The sequence below is a fragment of the Pantherophis guttatus genome, chromosome 6 (genome assembly GCF_059756535.1).
Source record: "Pantherophis guttatus breed Tessera chromosome 6, ASM5975653v1, whole genome shotgun sequence".
NCBI classification, from domain to species: Eukaryota; Metazoa; Chordata; class Lepidosauria; order Squamata; family Colubridae; genus Pantherophis; species Pantherophis guttatus.
Genome location: NC_142068.1, coordinates 66,472,105 through 66,489,551, shown reverse-complemented (window position 1 = coordinate 66,489,551; position 17,447 = coordinate 66,472,105). Strand labels below are relative to the sequence as shown.

At 35.7% G+C, this 17,447-nt stretch overlaps 1 protein-coding gene across 2 annotated transcripts in view; it reads left to right on the top strand.

Annotated features, from left to right (window-relative positions):
• CFAP46 (cilia and flagella associated protein 46) overlaps positions 1-17,447 on the top strand; it is a 93,852-nt gene that overhangs the window by 29,279 nt on the left and 47,126 nt on the right. For both annotated transcript variants that reach the window (XM_034436532.3, XM_034436534.3), the window contains 9 exons: positions 560-772; positions 5,605-5,824; positions 7,293-7,442; positions 9,472-9,579; positions 10,499-10,677; positions 12,841-12,972; positions 15,028-15,196; positions 15,627-15,711; positions 15,831-15,969. In XM_034436532.3, the coding sequence (XP_034292423.2) occupies positions 560-772; positions 5,605-5,824; positions 7,293-7,442; positions 9,472-9,579; positions 10,499-10,677; positions 12,841-12,972; positions 15,028-15,196; positions 15,627-15,711; positions 15,831-15,969 (1,395 nt within the window). The remainder of the gene's footprint in view (positions 1-559; positions 773-5,604; positions 5,825-7,292; positions 7,443-9,471; positions 9,580-10,498; positions 10,678-12,840; positions 12,973-15,027; positions 15,197-15,626; positions 15,712-15,830; positions 15,970-17,447) is intronic.

The window sequence follows — 17,447 nt, the reverse complement described above, 5'->3', positions numbered from 1 at the left end:
ATGCGATTAATAATATATGAAAGTGGGCGTAATTATGTATGTATGCAAATTTATATTGTGTGTAAATGTAGGAGAACATAATGTTAAATTTTTAAGATCTTCAAAAGACCTCCATAGCAACAGAAATTCTAAGGCTAGTTTATACCAATAGTAATAGCACTTAGACTTATATACCACTTCACAGTGCTTTACAGCCCTCTCTAAGAGGTTTACAGAGTCAGCCTATTGCCCCCAACAATCTGGGTCCTCAATTTATCGACCTTGGAAGGGTGGAAGGCTGAGTCAACCTTGAGCCTGGTGAGATTCGAACTGCCAAATTGCAGGTAGCCAGCAGTCAGCAGAAGTAGCCTGCAGTACTGCATTCTAACCACTGCCCACCACAGCTCTATAGAAGAATTGTATGATAATTCATTTTTTGAAAATAGTTACGTTTCATAGATGGAAAACATAATTATGTTTCAGATATTTTACTGACCGTACAGTGTACACAATGGATTGTTTTCTGTTTCTTGTCCTTTTCTTTCTGGCAATTTAATAATTAAAATTTCTACTTGTTAAGCAACTGGATAAACCGCTTATCTCAATATGCTATGGAAAACTTTCTACGAGCTGTCAGAATTGGAGAGGAGTTAAATGAAGCCTGGATCGTACATAACACTGTGGTGTATGTCTTAAATCATAATAAACATCTGATTATTTCGAAACGGCAAAGAGAACTTGTTGAACCCTTTCAAATTCTTTTCAATGCTGTTAAGAATGTTGGGAACTTTGGGTAAGTTCTACAAGAGTTTTGTTGGCTGTTTGATGTTTATAAGGTTCATAATAAAGTATAACCTTTAATGGCCTTTTGATGTAAGAACATTACAGTATTGGTTTTATATACGTAACAATGAAATTAACAGGTCAATCTTCTTTACTAAGGCAAGCCTAAAAGTATTTTGAAATAATGCCATTTGTTATTATCGCTGGCTGATGATACTGCGTGTTTCTGCACAATGTAGATCCTGCAGATCTCTCATGCTATATGTTATTTTGTCTGATTGTGTTACAAATACTATATATATATATATATATATATATATATATATAATTTAATAATTTTAATAAAACAAAAACAGTTGCAAAAATAGAACATCTCAATGGCAGGATAATCAGAGAAGCAATAGAAATAGAAAAAAGACCATATTGCATGAATAAACGGGATGACACTTCACGTCTGCCTACTATTTGGAAACCTGCTCTCATATATAGACGAATCTTAACACCATATATAAAACATAAACCAAACATTACACAAAAAATCCCAACCAAATCATATTCAAACCAGCCACAAAGATGAAGCCCTGCCACCTAGTGGAGAAAAACCGACCATACACCCGAAGCCAAGCCAATAAACACATACTGGGACTCCCAACCAATCAGAATGAAAAGGTGGAGCCATCCCAGAATACCAGCACCAGATTTGAAATACCAACGTCAGTTAGTGCAAAATGACTGCTGACATAAGCCTGATGATGGCAGATGGGATTCTGCCGAAACGTCACTTCTACCCTTTTAGGGATATATCCACAATTACACGGGAAGAAACCCGAAATATTAACTATATACACACACACACACACATAGTATATATATGCATAAATAACTTTAATTCTTCCCCCCCTTTCATTACTGTACATTGCATTGTTTCATTTATGATATTTATATATATTTATATATAATTAAAGATTATTAACATTAAGTTATTTAAATAGCTAAGAGTGTTGAGTATTGAGAAGAGAGGAGAGAAAGAAAAATGTTCTATTCTAATTAGTTACAATTTAGGAGTTGAGTTTAGAAGTTGAGCATAAAGAAGTTTTTGTTGCATAATAGATGTTTTGATCTTAAACTGATTACTTAATATTAAAATCTTCAACAGTTTTGAAATCCTCTTTGTGTGTTTATGAAAGGAAAAAAATAGATAAATGAGCAAAAGTAAAAAGGACTATTGGATTTCTGACTCCCCCTTTTTAGGCACCTGCTAATTTGCAATATTTGTAGACATTTAGGCCTCCTTAGAAGCCAAAGGAATATGTCTTTCTTGCAACATAATACGTGGTTATAATTTTTTCATCTTGTCCTTTCTTTCCAATCTGAAATTGGTTACATTCCAGCTGATTACTGTAAGTGCCATGCCTCCATGTAGACAAAATAGCTTTTCACTTTTTATGCTGTACTAGCTTAATAAATAGCAGATACATAAATAGAAAATATTTAAATAATGAATATGGATCTAAACTAAAAATAATTAAACAAAACAATAAAAAATGATATAAAAGAAAGCAGTTGTGAAATGTAAAATTTGTTACTACCGGTTCTGTGGGCGTGGCTTGGTGGGGGGTAATGTGACTGGGAGGGGGTGGCCAACTTTTTTTTTTTTTACTTTTAAAACCATTTTTTCTACAACTTTTTCGGCAGAAGAGGCTGCAAAAAATGCTTTTAAAAGGCTCTGCCGATCAGGCAACTCAGCTGGGATCATCAGAGCCTTTTAAAAGCATTTTTTCTACAACCTTTTCAGCTGAAGAAGTTGTTAAAAAAATGCTTTTAAAAGCTTCTGCCGATCAGGCAACTCAGCTGGGATCGTCAGAGCCTTTTAAAGTCAGTTTTTCTACAACCTCTTCGGCCAAAGAGGTTGTAGAAAAAAATGCTTTTAAAAGCCTCTGACGATCCCAGCTGAGCCGTGTGATCATCAGAGGTGTTTTTTTTAACTTTTAAAAGCATTTTTTAGGTCGATGAGGTTGTAGAAAAAGTAATTTTAAAAATTAAAAAAAAGCCTCTGATGATTGCGTGGCTCAGCTGGGCATGGGGGGGCGCAGGGATTTTTGCTACCGGTTCTCCAAACCTCCCGCCTCCATCGCTACTGGATTGGGCGATCTGGTCCGAACCGGGAGCATTTCACCCCTGAAAGAAAGTATCCAACTACCAATATCAGTGGTGGGATTCAAGTAATTTAACAACCGGTTCTCTGCCCTAATGATTTCTTCCAACAACCAATTTGCCAAACTGTTCAGAAAGTTAACAACCGGTTCTCCCGAAGTGGTGCAAACTGGCTGAATCCCACCACTGACCAATATCCTAGTACTGCTAGTGTACTAACATTAAAAGGAAGGAAGGGAGGAAGGAAGGAAGGTCTCTACTTCCAACCAGTTTTGTTTAAGTTACTTCTCCTAACACATGGAAATTAAAAAAAATCAGTTCTATATCATACAACAGCAGCAACTGTTAAAAGAAAAAGAAAAATAGGAAGTTTGTTATTTCTCTGATAAGCACAGAGTCTTTGAGAACCACAAAAGATGACCTTTTAAATTTTCATCCCCAAAAGAAAGATAGATTGTTGGATACAATCCTGTTTCTTGCCGAAATATATTCCAAATCAAAATCTTTTCTTAAATTTAGTTCATTGGAAGGCAGATCTGGGTAAATCATTATTTTTGTCTCCAGGATATTTCAAAATGGTAGTTTGTCTTGAAAGTTGTAAAAAGTGGTGTCTGATGCTGAATTTCAAAAACTATTAACTATCTATGAGACATTGCCTTTTGCTGTTAATCTGTAAACACTGGTAATATTGGTTGACAGTGAGCCAATATCCTGAATACATAATGCTATGTAAATTAACAACAGCTTCTCCTCCAGAGGTAAATTGTTTGATAAGTGGTTTCTGCTAAGCTACTTATGTGATAGTTTAATTTGCTGTTTTTAATTATTTATTCTGAAATTGTTCTTTTACAATTTTAAGATTAAATTCTGAGTTCATGAGAAATGCTAGTAATTCTTTTCCTTGCTTCCATATGTTTAACAAATTAAAAAGCTTGAGTTTATACATTTTGCAAGATATCAAAGATATATGTCAACATCCAGATTTTCTTCATCATTAATTCAAGACAGATTATTTCTTCCAATTGAGATAATAAGCACCAGAGCTCAGTATAGCTCTATATAATCTGGCAGAAAACCATTGCCCCCTTTTCCGTGTCCAGAATTTCAGTTAGATCCATAACAGTAGAGCTGGAATAGAGCTCTTGGCTCAAAATGACTGAGGAGAACCATCTTCATTATTTTACATAGCATACCATTAAAATAATGCTATATCCCAGTTAAAGCAAACTGAGAGTTTGGGCATAAATCATTTACCATTTTGTTATCTATATGAGCAGATTCATCTACAGCAGGGGTGTCAAGCTCGATTTCATTGAGGGCCTTATCAGGGTTGTGTTTGATCTTGGGGGCCAGATAGCATGGCTAGGGTGGGCATGGCCAGCTTGACGTCACTCATGTCAGGGGGAACATGTGGTGCCCTGGGTGGGGCTGGAGGGATCCTCTGCCAGAGAAAGCGGGGCTTAGGCTCCGCTTTTGGTCACAACGGCCTCCTGCAGCCCTCTGTCAGTGAAAACAGAGCCAAGAGGGCCGCGAGCAGAGGCATCGCGGGCTGGTCTGTTATTTCCAAGGCGGCCCCTGATCTAAGCACCCCATTGGCTGGATGTGGCCCACGGGCCTCGAGTTTGACACCCCTGATCTACAGAGTCAGAGCAAGGTTAAGATGAAGTCCAAGCATTTTTAATTCACTATTTTATTTATGAACAGTATTCTAAAATATTGGATAGGTCGAACATCTTTCTATTTCCGGACTCTTAAGTCTGGAAAAGAAAGGTGAGCTTTCCTGTTTTTTCAATCCCAAATTATTTCCCAGGTTCTAATTAATGACTCAAAAGGAGGAAAATAATTCATATTTCAACCAAAATGCTACTGCTCTTTAATTGCTGTTGAAAAGTGTAATTGCTGTATATGTCTCTGCATCGAAATGTTTAAATGACTTACACCAGCAAATAGAGTTTACTTGATATCAATAAAGGATGGTTCCTAGATATTTTATCATAGCCAGCTCTCTCTCTTCAACAGTACTGAGAATTGAGATTATTGGCTACAAAATGAATTGGATTTAGTGTTTGTTCCATTTATTTCTTTAGGATTATAGCTTGTTTATTTACAATATTTGTTCAATTTATATGCCACAGGTGATAACTGATTGTATTGTTATAATGACATACCATACTATGTTTTTTTCTTTTTCCTTGCTTTTTGGTTAAAGCACTTTCTATGTGTGTTTTTCCTATTGATTAAGTGCTCTGAAAGAAAGAGCAGTTTGTTGGAATAATAAGCCAAATAATCTCCTCCACAATTGTTTCTAGCTGTAATATACTATTTTTATTGGAAAATTGTCTATACTCTTTCTACATGATGGAGTTTCTTTTTTTCTTTTTGTATCTACGGGCAGTATATTAGGTCTGCCGAGCGTACATGATGGGGCTGGAATGTTCCTATGATATACAGTAACTGGAAATAGAAATACTAATTATGGAATTGAAGGCTGTACAAATAGTATTCAGAGACTTGTATTCTGAGGATGGATCTACCTAAACAAAATAAATACATACCGTTAGCATATCTATTAGATGTTTGGTATTAATGAATGCATATCTTCATTTGACACAGTAAAGCACTGATTTATAATGTTAACTTTAAACAATTTCTTTTCCTTTTCCTTTGTTTTGTTTTGTTTTGTTTCAGGAATAGTACTGTTTTAGTAACATTATGCAATGCTCTGGCAAGAGGGCTGATTCTTCCTTGGATTCCAAGAATGGTTTCCAAAACAGATGAAAAAAAACTTAATGAGGAAGGGCCCACCAAACGTAAAAAGACTGCCTTAAAAGGATATGATAAATCACTCACTGCTCTAATTACACCTGTGGATCCATCTGGAATCCATGATATTAAAGCAGCTGTAGAGGTATTTTTCTTATCATAGTGCTTTTCTTCATAACAATAAGATATTCATGATTAAACATCTGCTTCAACCTGTGTGGGCAGATTCGGTTAATTACCAGTTCATTAGAGGTTGTTTGCATGAAGTAGCTACAGTGTTAATGCGTGTTCTTTCTTTCCTGGAACGTGTAAGCATTTTTGTTGGAAGCAGGAGAAAGGGCCAAATAAGGAAGATGTTTCTTACAAATCTAAGAATTTGAACTTTGGTTTAAGCCAAGCAAGACTTGAGTGGCTTTGGGTGTTTGGACATCCTTTGGGAACCTTCCATCATAGGAGTGGCACTGCTTCAGATAGACCTGGTGGGTAATCTGGGAGTCCTGAACTCAAAGAGCAGGTGGCAACCATCACTAGGAGGGATTTTTTATATCCTCAGATGATGTCCTAGCTGTGCACATTCCTAGACCGGGAGGTCCTGTTCACTATCACTCATGCCCTCTCATCTGGATTACTGCAATGGCCTCTATGTTGAAGAGCATTCAGAAGCTTCAACTTGGGCAGAATCCAGCAACACATGCATTCAATGGCATTCGTTACTTGGCACATGTAACAACCCTATCCATGAGCTGCATTGGTTGCCAGTATGCTTTAGTATGCAATTCAAGATGCTGGTTGACACCTTTAAAGCCTTTCATGGTTTAAGACCAGGTTACTTGAGGGCCCATGTCTTTCCTCAGTTGTTTCTTTCATTCAGTCTGATCAAGCCTAGTGGTTTGCTTAGGGTCCTGCTCAGGGGCGGGTTTCAAAGCCCATCGCTACCGGTTCACTCATAGTCATGTGTTCGTGCATCCATGTGACACTTCTGCGCATGCACAGCCTCCCGCCGTCGTCACTGCTACCAGTTCGCCCAATCTGGGGCCAACCTGTAGCAACCCACCACTGGTCCTGCTGGCTAAAGAATGCCTGTTAATGGACTAAGGAGACATGCTTTTTCTGCCATAGCACCCACCTTATGGAAAATTCACCCGCCAGAGATCAGGATAGCTCCAGCCCTGCTGGACATTCATAAGGTCCTAGAGACCTGATTCTGGGCCCAGGTCTGAGGCCCCAAGTGTGTTTAAGGATTCACTTCTTGCTTGTATAAGTGATTTGGGTGGATGTTTCTTGGATGTTTTGTATTTAACTTTTGTAATGTTGTCATTAGTTTTATTTTATTTTATTTTAATTCTGTTTGCTAATTGGAGTCATTTGTTGACATTGGTTGCCATATAAATTGGATAGATGGATGGATGGATGAACAAACAAATTAGCAAACAAATAATGTTTTTACTTATTGGCAAACCAATAAGTAAACAGCTCTTATTTAACAGAAGAGCTTTTTATCAGTAAAACAGATGTTCCCTTCTTCATCTCATGCTCCACGAAATTTGTTAATATGCTTCTGCTTTAGGTTTGCTTTTTTTTAAAGATAGCATTTATAAAATAATTTCTTTTAGGTCTGTGAATTTGCTATGCGTTTGCCTAATGGAAGTGCACCCGATGAGCCTGTGCCTATTGCTCTACGTCAACAAGTTATTGCAACTTGGGTAAAGGCCAAACAATTACTCCAGCAACAGATTGGGAGGTTGCATGGATCTGAGGAGGAGGTACCAATTCTTTCTATCACAGCGTAAAAAGGCAGCCTTTTGATGGCTGAGAGTCACAGCAGAGAGTCACAGCAGAGAGATGGTAGATGATGATGCAGAATAGAAAGAGGCAGTATTTATTTTCTTTCTCACCCTACTTTCCTAGTTTTCTTTCCTTTTTGCTTGGGGGGGGGGGGTTTGGTCTTTGTATTATAAATTACCTTAAGCCTAATATAAGTGCATACACCATGCTTTAGTGTTTCTCGTTTCAGAACCGAAGGAAACTATGATAGGTATTTTTTGACAAGGTGGGTGCCAGAAAGGGGATTTCAGAGATGGAATGCTGCTTGCGGGCATCAAATTATTCTCTTACACCAGGGAGAACCACTTTGAAAAACAGAACTCTAGTCTGGAAATTTCATTTTATATAAATAGATAGTAGACTTTGGCATGGCTCTATTCTCACAGGGTGTATGACAATTCACCATGGCCAACTCACAGCCAATTTGCCATGGCCAACTCACTGCAGGTCAACTTGCCACAGGACAACTCTCTGCAGGACAAGAGGCCCTCCGCGGGGGAGGGCCTTCTCTGTGGCTGCTCCAGCTCTCTGGAACCAGTTACCTCCTGAGGTCCAGACCATCCCCACCCTATTGGCCTTCCGGAAAGCGGTAAAGACCTGGCTTTTCTGGCAGGCCTGGGCCGTTGATCTCGCTCTTGTGATCCGGTAAAATCCGGCCATGAATGGTGTGAATGAGTTTTAATGTTTTTAATGTTTTTAATTCTTAAATGTTTTTTATAATGATTTTAAATGCGTTGTGAGCCACCCTGAGTCTTTGGGGAGGGGAAGCATACAAATTGAATTAATAAATAATAAATAAATAATAATAAATAAGAGTTACACTAATATCAAAGAAATGGTGGAATAAAATCATTAAAGAAAGGATGCAAAAGAAGGGGCAGAATGAAATGTGAATGGCAGAAATTAAAATAATCTTTATTTATTGTAAATAATTAAATAGAATTGTTAAATTGTCTCGCAGTGAGTTGGCCATGACAAGTTGGCCATAGGGATTGGCTGCCAAGAGTTGTCCCATTCTCATTCTTTCACACATACAGTATAAAAAAAGGTAAATGTTTCCCTATCCAGTTGTTTCCAACTCTAGGGTACAGTGCTCAGGTCTGTTTCTTCTCCGAGGGAGACATTTTCTATTGTCATGTGGCCAGCATGACTATATGCCAAAGGTGCACAGAACACTGTTTCCTTCCCATTAAAGTGGTATCTATTAATCAACTCGCATTTGCATGCTTTCGAACTGCTAGATGGGCAGGACATACGATACATACACATATATTCCCTGCTGAATATGAACATCAGTGAACTTGAGGATTCCAAACAAGATTATCTCAACTTTTTCCCAATGTGAGCCTTATAACACCAATTAACTTACTTTTTGGCAAAAATAGCATGCCTTAAATCCTGCTTAATCTTGCCACCCAAAAAACCAAAATAATTCCTTCTATTATAGTAGTACCATACTTACCGTGACTCAGGTGCCAAAAATTATTTTAAAAAAGCACAAAAAGATTGCCCATTCCGGGCTGTCCTGATTTTATGATGGATTTTTAAAATTTGAAATTGGTTTTAAATTGAAATGTTTTAAATTATGGGCCAAATTATTTAATTATTTTAAATCTATTTTAACTTTTGTATATAAAGTGTTTTACTTGGCTGTTCACCGCACTGAGTCCGAAAAGAGAAGGGCGGTATAGAAATTTGAAAAAATAAATAAATAAATAAATAAATAATTTTTTTCAGAATTTGAGGTCAAAGTTCTCACAACGGGGAGATGTATTTGTTAATCTTCATTTAGGTATTATCATTTTAAATTGCAATTGAGTTGCATGGTAGATTGTTCTATGAAACATTAGAGAAGCTAAATTGTGGTTGAGTGTGCCAGTAACCTGCAGATTTCTAGAAAAATGTATATTTGTATCTATTTAATATGATGTCTTGTTATCTATTGAATCAGTGATTCTTTCTATGCAGAGTAATGATGATGGGACAAGTCCCATGACAAAGGTTTTTATGGGCCTGGAAATGTATTCGTGCAATGGTTTGAGCCTTATGGACTTCTTACTTCCCAATTTGTCTCAGGTATATATATATATATGTATATTTCTTCCGTCCCTTCCTCCTCCTCCTCTATAGAACAGTATTAGTAGTAGCTTTTTCTAAATTGGTTAGAAGGCCACATCAAAATCAAAACACAGTGGCATATCCAAAATAATATTTTTTCTTCTATATATGCATTGTTCCTACGAACAGAATGTACTTAACCAACATTCATGTTAAATATATGAAGGAGAATTAAACTTCAGTTTCTCAGATTGCTACTTTACTGTGGTTCAAGTTAACCAAAACTTTTTTGGAATACAAAGAATAGGGATGAAGGGTAGGGAAGAAAAATAGATCTAGGTGAAAAGAGCAAAAGATTCCAGTCAGATGAATAGTATAAATAGTACAATCAGACCAAGATTCTAATGAATGTTAGTATCATCAGAACCTTGGTCTGATTGTAGTCACACACTCGTACAGATGGGAGAGTAGAAAAGGGATGTTTTCCCTTTCTTTTCTTTTTTCTTTTTTCTTTTCCATAAAGGGATTAACAACAAAATCTTGAGTTTTCATGACTCAAATAATCAAGAGAGTGGTTTTACATTTTATCAATATTTGGGGGGGGGGAATACAGATTTTTTTTAAAATCTGGAAATATTTTATCCTCTTTAAAACTGAAATAAAATTCAAAGGAGATATATTCCAAGTACTACTTACTTGGCTCATCTCTTACATTTGTTTGGTTTATGGTAATTATACCCCACACCTATATGGAATTGCTAATGATCTGCAACGCAGTTTCCCAAGCTTGATGCACTCACTGTAGCAATACCATTTTTTTTCCTAAGCCATTCTTTACAAAAAGGTACAAGTCATTATTCTGAAACATTGTAGACTGGATGTGCTAAGTATTAATGTTATCAATTCATGAACATATATTTTATCCACTTACTTGCAGTTGGTAAAAATGGCTCTGGAGTGCAGTTGGTCAGACTCGCTTGTACAGCTTCAGACACTGACCAGACTTATGCATTTTGCACATAATCTCCATGATCATGAACTGGTGATAACGTGTTCTCAAAAGATTTTGGAATTGGGTAAAATGCCATTTAACATAGATCCAAAGAAAAAAGGAATGTAAGTAGAGAAGTCACCTTTAAATACTGATTTATTTTTTAAAAACCTTGCATAATTCTTGCTTAGAGGGGAACAGATATTTTAAAAAAAGCTGATCTCATAGCTGCAGGTTTCCATCCAACCCTCAAAAAAAACCTTCACCGTGATCCCTATGTTGTTTTTAACTATAATTAAATAACATATCCCTACCAGCGCTGCCTTGGATTAAGGCTATAAGGTTTCAAGGAATCACGATCAAAATTTGAAGCTAGTTTAAGAACTTGAGTAAGTATGGAATCTAGTTTGCCTTCCCTACCATGTTTGTGGTGATTGTCCTTTAACCCAAGCTCCTGAAATATGGATCTTACAGGAAAGAGTGGGACCCTTTTTCACATGATTTGAGGGGGATGCAGCAACTTGCACAACAGAATCTTTGTGTTCTTATTCCCTCTCTTAAAAATGCTCCTTTCCAAAAGAAAGAAGAATTGTGATGTTCAGCTCAATCATTTTGCCATCATATTTAGGTGATGTGAATTCAGGATTCTAGATGGCCAAATGGCCCTCCTAGTTTGCCTAACCAGAGATAAGAAAGGAGGAATTAATTTATTCTGGTGATGATGTCAGATATAGAAACAAACTCTGATATCTTATGTCCCATTACCAAGCACCTTATTATTAGTTAGAATCTGCCTCATACCAGCTGCAACAGTTCTTTTCTCTGATCTCCACAGTGTTATTTTGATATTTTGCTCTTTAATATTATTTTGTGTGAAATGCTTTGAAGCTTTCAATTAAATTTTTAGCTGGAAAGCATCTCCAGATTTCTATAACTTTTAAAATTCACCTTTAACCCAAGAGGGATTTTTATTCTATCATCTTAATACATCATGATTCTTTCCATTAAAATAGCAGTAATTGGAGGAAAACTTTCTTCAGACTTTTTTAAAGAAAAGAATTAAATAGAGCAATACTGACCTCTAATGGATACAATTATTATACCATTATATTGATGTACAATAATGCTAAAAGGAGATTTTTGCCAGTTCCACATGGTATATAGTTGTGTAACTTTATCTTAAATATCTTGGCAATATCTTAAAAGGAAAGCAAGATTCAGATTAAAAGTCTGAGTTAGAAGAGACTATACTGTATAAGTCATCAAGTCCACCTTTCTTCTCAGTGCAGGAATCCAGTAAACCATTCCTGACAACTGGCCATCCAGACCCTGAAAATCTTCATCAAGAAGGAACCTACCACAGTTCTAGGCGGACTCTTCCATCATTTAATATATTAAATATATTACCCTGTTTTCCCCAAAATAAGACATCCCCTGATAATAAGCCCAATCGGACTTTTGAGTGCATGGCAATAAGGCGAAGCGCTTATTTCAGGGTTCAAAAAAAATATAAGACAGGGTCTTATTTTCGGGAAAACACGGTAATATATTTAATCTTCAAATTCATGTTTTCAGCCTGTTGGTTCTTATCTAGTTTTTTGTTTGTTTCGACAGAAAACAGATACACATTTGTCTGTTTTTTTAAAAAAATCCTCTCAGTCTTTTGCAAGCTAACTATGCTTATCTTCTTCATAGGCTTTAGTTTCAGATTCCTTATCATCCTTTAATTCTCCTCCAAACTTGCTGCAGCTTCTTCAGACTCCTTTAGTTGTCCTCTGAACCTGCCACAGTTTCTCCATGCTTCTTTTAAGGTGCATAAGAGTGAAAAACTGTTGTAAGTCACTTTTTTCAGCACCGTTGTAGCCAGTGGTGGGATTCAAGTAATTTAACAACCGGTTCTCTGCCCTAATGATTTCTTCCAACAACCAGTTTGCCAAACTGCTCAGAAAGTTCACAACCGGTTCTCCCGAAGTGGTGCGAACCGGCTGAATCCCACCACTGGTTGTAACTAAACAAACCATTGCACATCGAGGATTATCTGTAGTTATCTGAGATTCTTTGTACAAAGAATTAGCCAAACAATACACATGATGACATTAGCTGATAAAATGAGAAGTAGCTTTTACTGCCGATGAATAAATAAAAAAATTCTGCCCTTATCCCGCCCAAATGGGAGAATGGAAAGTTTCTATTGTCTGTTTCCTGCAGACCGAAGGACTGCTCTGTTCCGGCAGGATCTTGAAAACTGAGTTATTAGTCTAAAGTTTGCTTTTGACTTCTTCGTCTAGAAATGATTACAGTGCCAGACAAGAAATGCTGAGTATTGCTTCTTGTACTCAAGGGAAGAGTATAATGGAAAACCTGGCTGGCAAAAAACATTTGCGGGTTACAGCATCAAATTCCTTTGTTGAAAGTGCAAGGTATGTTGTGATTTTTTGGGTGGGTAGGACATTTTTATTTATTTTAATGAAATCTGAATATGAACACCTGCAAATGTATAAATCCCAGGCAAATAGCAACTGTATTGAAAGCACAGAAATAAACTAAAAAAATCAGAATCTTCATTAACATTGAGTGATATTGTACTGGTGTCACTCATAAAGAATAGGGTGTCTCTCCTCATTTAACCATCAACAATGAAGTAATATAAATTGTATCAAACTATTTCAGGAGTAGAAACCTTTATTCTTATTTTTTTTTTCTTAGTTTCTCTGTCTCTCAACCATTAGCAAGTTGCAGGAGGGATCTCATATTGAATTTTTTAAAAATTAAAGCAAGAGTGCCATAAAACGAGGCCAAACACCGATGTAGTTTGGCATCATTTACCGGTAATGTCTGTTTCTGGATATTTAATTGACTATGGAAAACAATTTTTTTTTAAAGGAGAGATCAGTAGCTTTATGAAATAGCTCTAGGTTTTATTTTTTAGACTGGTAATAATAAACATTTCCACAATATGTTAATTTTAAAGAAACTGAAATTTTCGCACACTGTAGCACCTAGCAAAGACTCAGAGATAATCCAGGATGAAATTTTATCTCTGACTTTTTGATAACTTGAGATAAAATTAAAACTTTCAACTTTTGATAAAATATAAAATCAGTCAAAAGAAGATTAAATATAAAAATATTAAAAATTGAATCTAAAAATATATTTAGGACATGTGACATGGATAAAGTTTAATAGCTACTTGGCAAGAGGATATAGTTTTAAAATTTTGCATTTTCAGTAGAGAATATTAAAAAATAATTGACTTAATCAATGCAAAGTTTCCAAAATTGTACATAATTCTCCCATTTCTTTTTTCCACAACAACAACCCTGTGAGGTGGGTTGGATTTAGACCAAGTGGCCAGCTGAAAACCACCCAGTTAGCTTTCATACCTAAAGGAAGACTAGAACTCACAATACCCTAGTTTCTAATGCAGCACCTTAACTGTTGCACCAAACATTTTTATTTCAGAAACAGACACAAAGTTAATAACGTTTATTGACAGGAAACAATTAGTTTCAGAAATCTTTGAAGTGCTGTTAAACTAAAACTGCACTTCTGTGTAAAATAATGATAAATGGAGTGCAAGAGATAGGTCACGCCATACATTTTGACATATGGGAAAATATTTATTAATGTAACTTTTTTTTTACATTATATTCACCTAAGGGAAACTTATGAAATGAAGAACAGATGGCATAATAAGCATAACAAACTAATCTGTAAGAATGTAGAATCTCCTGAGAATATAAAATAATAATGGGAATTGATTGTAATTATGGATTACTTAATTTTCTGGGAAGAGAAATATTACCTAATATTATTAAACATTTATTATGGTACTGAAAAAGCAAGCGAAAATGAAAGCTTTACTATTTGTATTGACATTGAGATGTACATGTAAAACATATAAATAATCTTGATAATTGTTGTCAACATCCAATAAACAGCAAGTTCTGAAGGGAACTAAGAAATTGTTTTAATTAGTATATTATGCTTGTTTACTTTGCTAATCAGGATAATTAAATAATAATTACTAACTTGTTACAACAGAAGCTTTAAACCATTAACCTTACATGTAATTCATTGGAGAGTTTTGGTATTTTATTATGTATAGGAAATACTACATGGATGTATTCATAACTGTAAAAATATTCTTGGGAGTTTTTTAATGAGTCAGTAGAAAATTATATAGACGTCAAAAATCTCAGGAATGATTAAATTATTAAAAATTATCTGTTATATGATTTTTATAGATAGATAGATAGATAGATAGATAGATAGATAGATAGATAGATAGATAGAAAAAGAAAAATTAAAAGGTAAACCTTTCCATAATTTTTATTAATGGCTAAGCCCTTTAATTCAAAAAATGCAATATATCCAAGAGGGTAATTAATCAGAATCATTGCAGTTTCATTATGTATTGCTTACAACCTGCTATAGCAGGTCTGTGGTATTATTATATTTTTCCACTTTCTTAGGTATGCCGGAGAAGCAGGAAATCTTAACCTTGCCATGGTAGCAGCTCGAAATTTCTGGAATGCATGTTTACCTTTCATTGGTTCTTCAGCAGACAGGCAGCATCTCAAAGCACCTACTGAAGTCATTCTCAAGAGCATCATTAAAGCATCAGAGGCCAAAAATAAGCAGGTAAGAAATAATACTTTCCTACTGGATTCATGGCTGATTTGATTTCCAGCACATCGAAACCCGATGAGGAAAATAATAATGTATATCTTACATTGTAATGTAAAAAGGTACATAAATAAATATAAATTATAATAATTGATTATTAAGAAATAATTGCTTTACATACTAAAATAATGAGTGAATATCTTTAGACAACCTGACTTTCCCAGCACAACGGGCAATTTTGGAAAGGATTTCAAATCTCCCATATCTCTCTCTTCTTGATAGTTTGCTGTTTTCTGCCATTGGGTAAATAGATCCTACTGTCCTGGAGTTTTTTTCCCCATTTTTATTCTAGAAGTTTATTTTGTTATATTCACAAAATTACAATTCAAATGTCAATGACATCTCTTCCACTACAATCAGCACCTCGTTTTGTTTTGTTTTTTAGGAAGCAAGCAATATGTTACACTTGCATCAGTGGCCTACAATAGATTTTCAGAGCATCAGCCCATCAGATGGGCATTTTTTTCCAGGTAAGTTTTTACCATTTCAACTTTTAAACATTCTCTCTCCCCCCCCCCCTTATATTTGCTGACGATCTACCTACATGGATTTTGTAATATTTGAGATACTGTGTTAATGTATTTCAAAGGTGCTGAGGAAGATTTGACCTTAAGAACATTCTTGTATGTGTTACTGTTCCAAGCATATGCTGATAAAAATGAGTGGGAGACAGGCCTTAAAGTTTTAGATGAAGCTGTTCAGATTCTTCCTCGCACAAAGCACAGACTGTAAGTTATTTGGATAGTTTGCAAAATATTTCACTTAGTATGCATTTCGATAGCTATGGTTATCTTAAGCAACACAGTACCATTTAAAGTTCTGAAATGCCAGAATTAACCCAGAGAGAAACTTTCCACTTAGATGGTTGTCCTTTACCTCCAGGCCACAACTTTTGATAGTAGGAGAAATCTGATTTTCTTATTTATTTATTTGAGGTCTACAGCCATCCATCTCAACAAGTGCCTCTGGCAGCATATATCATCAAAAGCACTTAAAACAAAACAAATATACATACATACATACATACATACATACATACATACATACATATATATATATATATATATATATATATATATACATACACACACACACATATATATATACATATATATATATATACATATATATATATATATAGTTGTCAAGCAAAGCTCTTGCTATAGATGCTAATGTAACCAACAAAATGTGACCTTAAACACACTCAGGGCTATAGGCATAACCAGGTCTTCATAGCTTTACAAAAGGCGAATAGAGTCAGGTTCATCCTAATATCTGAAGAGAGAATCTTCTAGAAGGCAGGGGCTTTGATGGAGAATTGGCAGACACGTTTCTTGTCTTAAGGACCTGTAACATGCCCAATCAACTATCCCTTCCCCAATTTTGCTTTTTTTTTCCTCCAGTTTTTTTATACATTATGAGATAGATGTTCTAGTAATCCACTAACCAAAGGAATTCCAATGTCACTTTCTTAAGGGATGCTTCCAGGACACTATTAATATCAATAAAGGGGAATATTTGGAGCTCATTTGTTGAAATGAGGGGTGCTCATTGGTGCTCTCTTGAACTTGGTTGTTTTCTAGCAGACATTTCATTACCCAAACTAGGTAACATCATCTGTTAGCACCAAGGACCTCTCATATTATTAATAATTGCAAGTATACAGTGAAATACAAAAGAGCTTCACCAATTTCTAATCATGAATTGCAACAAGTGGCAGGCTGGAGCCATCTTGTACCAAGTGGCAAGAGTCCTGGTTCTGAAATTTTGCAAGCTGGTTGACAGCTAGAGGAGAGCCTCAGTGCCCAGTGCATGAATCAGTTAGTGATGTTGGGTGGCAGCAGTGGAGTCAAAACAGGTCGTTTTTAGCATTTAGCAGCACATCACTGGTTGGAGCTCAAGAGATTAAGCCCAGCAGTTTACACAAACAGATTTTGATTTTCTTTTCACTTTCATTCAAGATGTGATACTGATTTGCACTTTTACATAAAGGGACCTTTGTGGGTCCCTTCACTGCATACATCGTCTTCCTGGGATTCATTTAAACCATTTTTATCTTGCAGAGAAGGTTTCTCTTTATTAAACGTCTATGTTGTTAAGAATTTTCCTCCAAGTTGTTCTTCTTCGTGACAAATTAGCCAGTGGATATCCACACATAGCAGAAAATCTGTGACTGAGTTTATTTATTCAATAAGTAAAAAGTAGT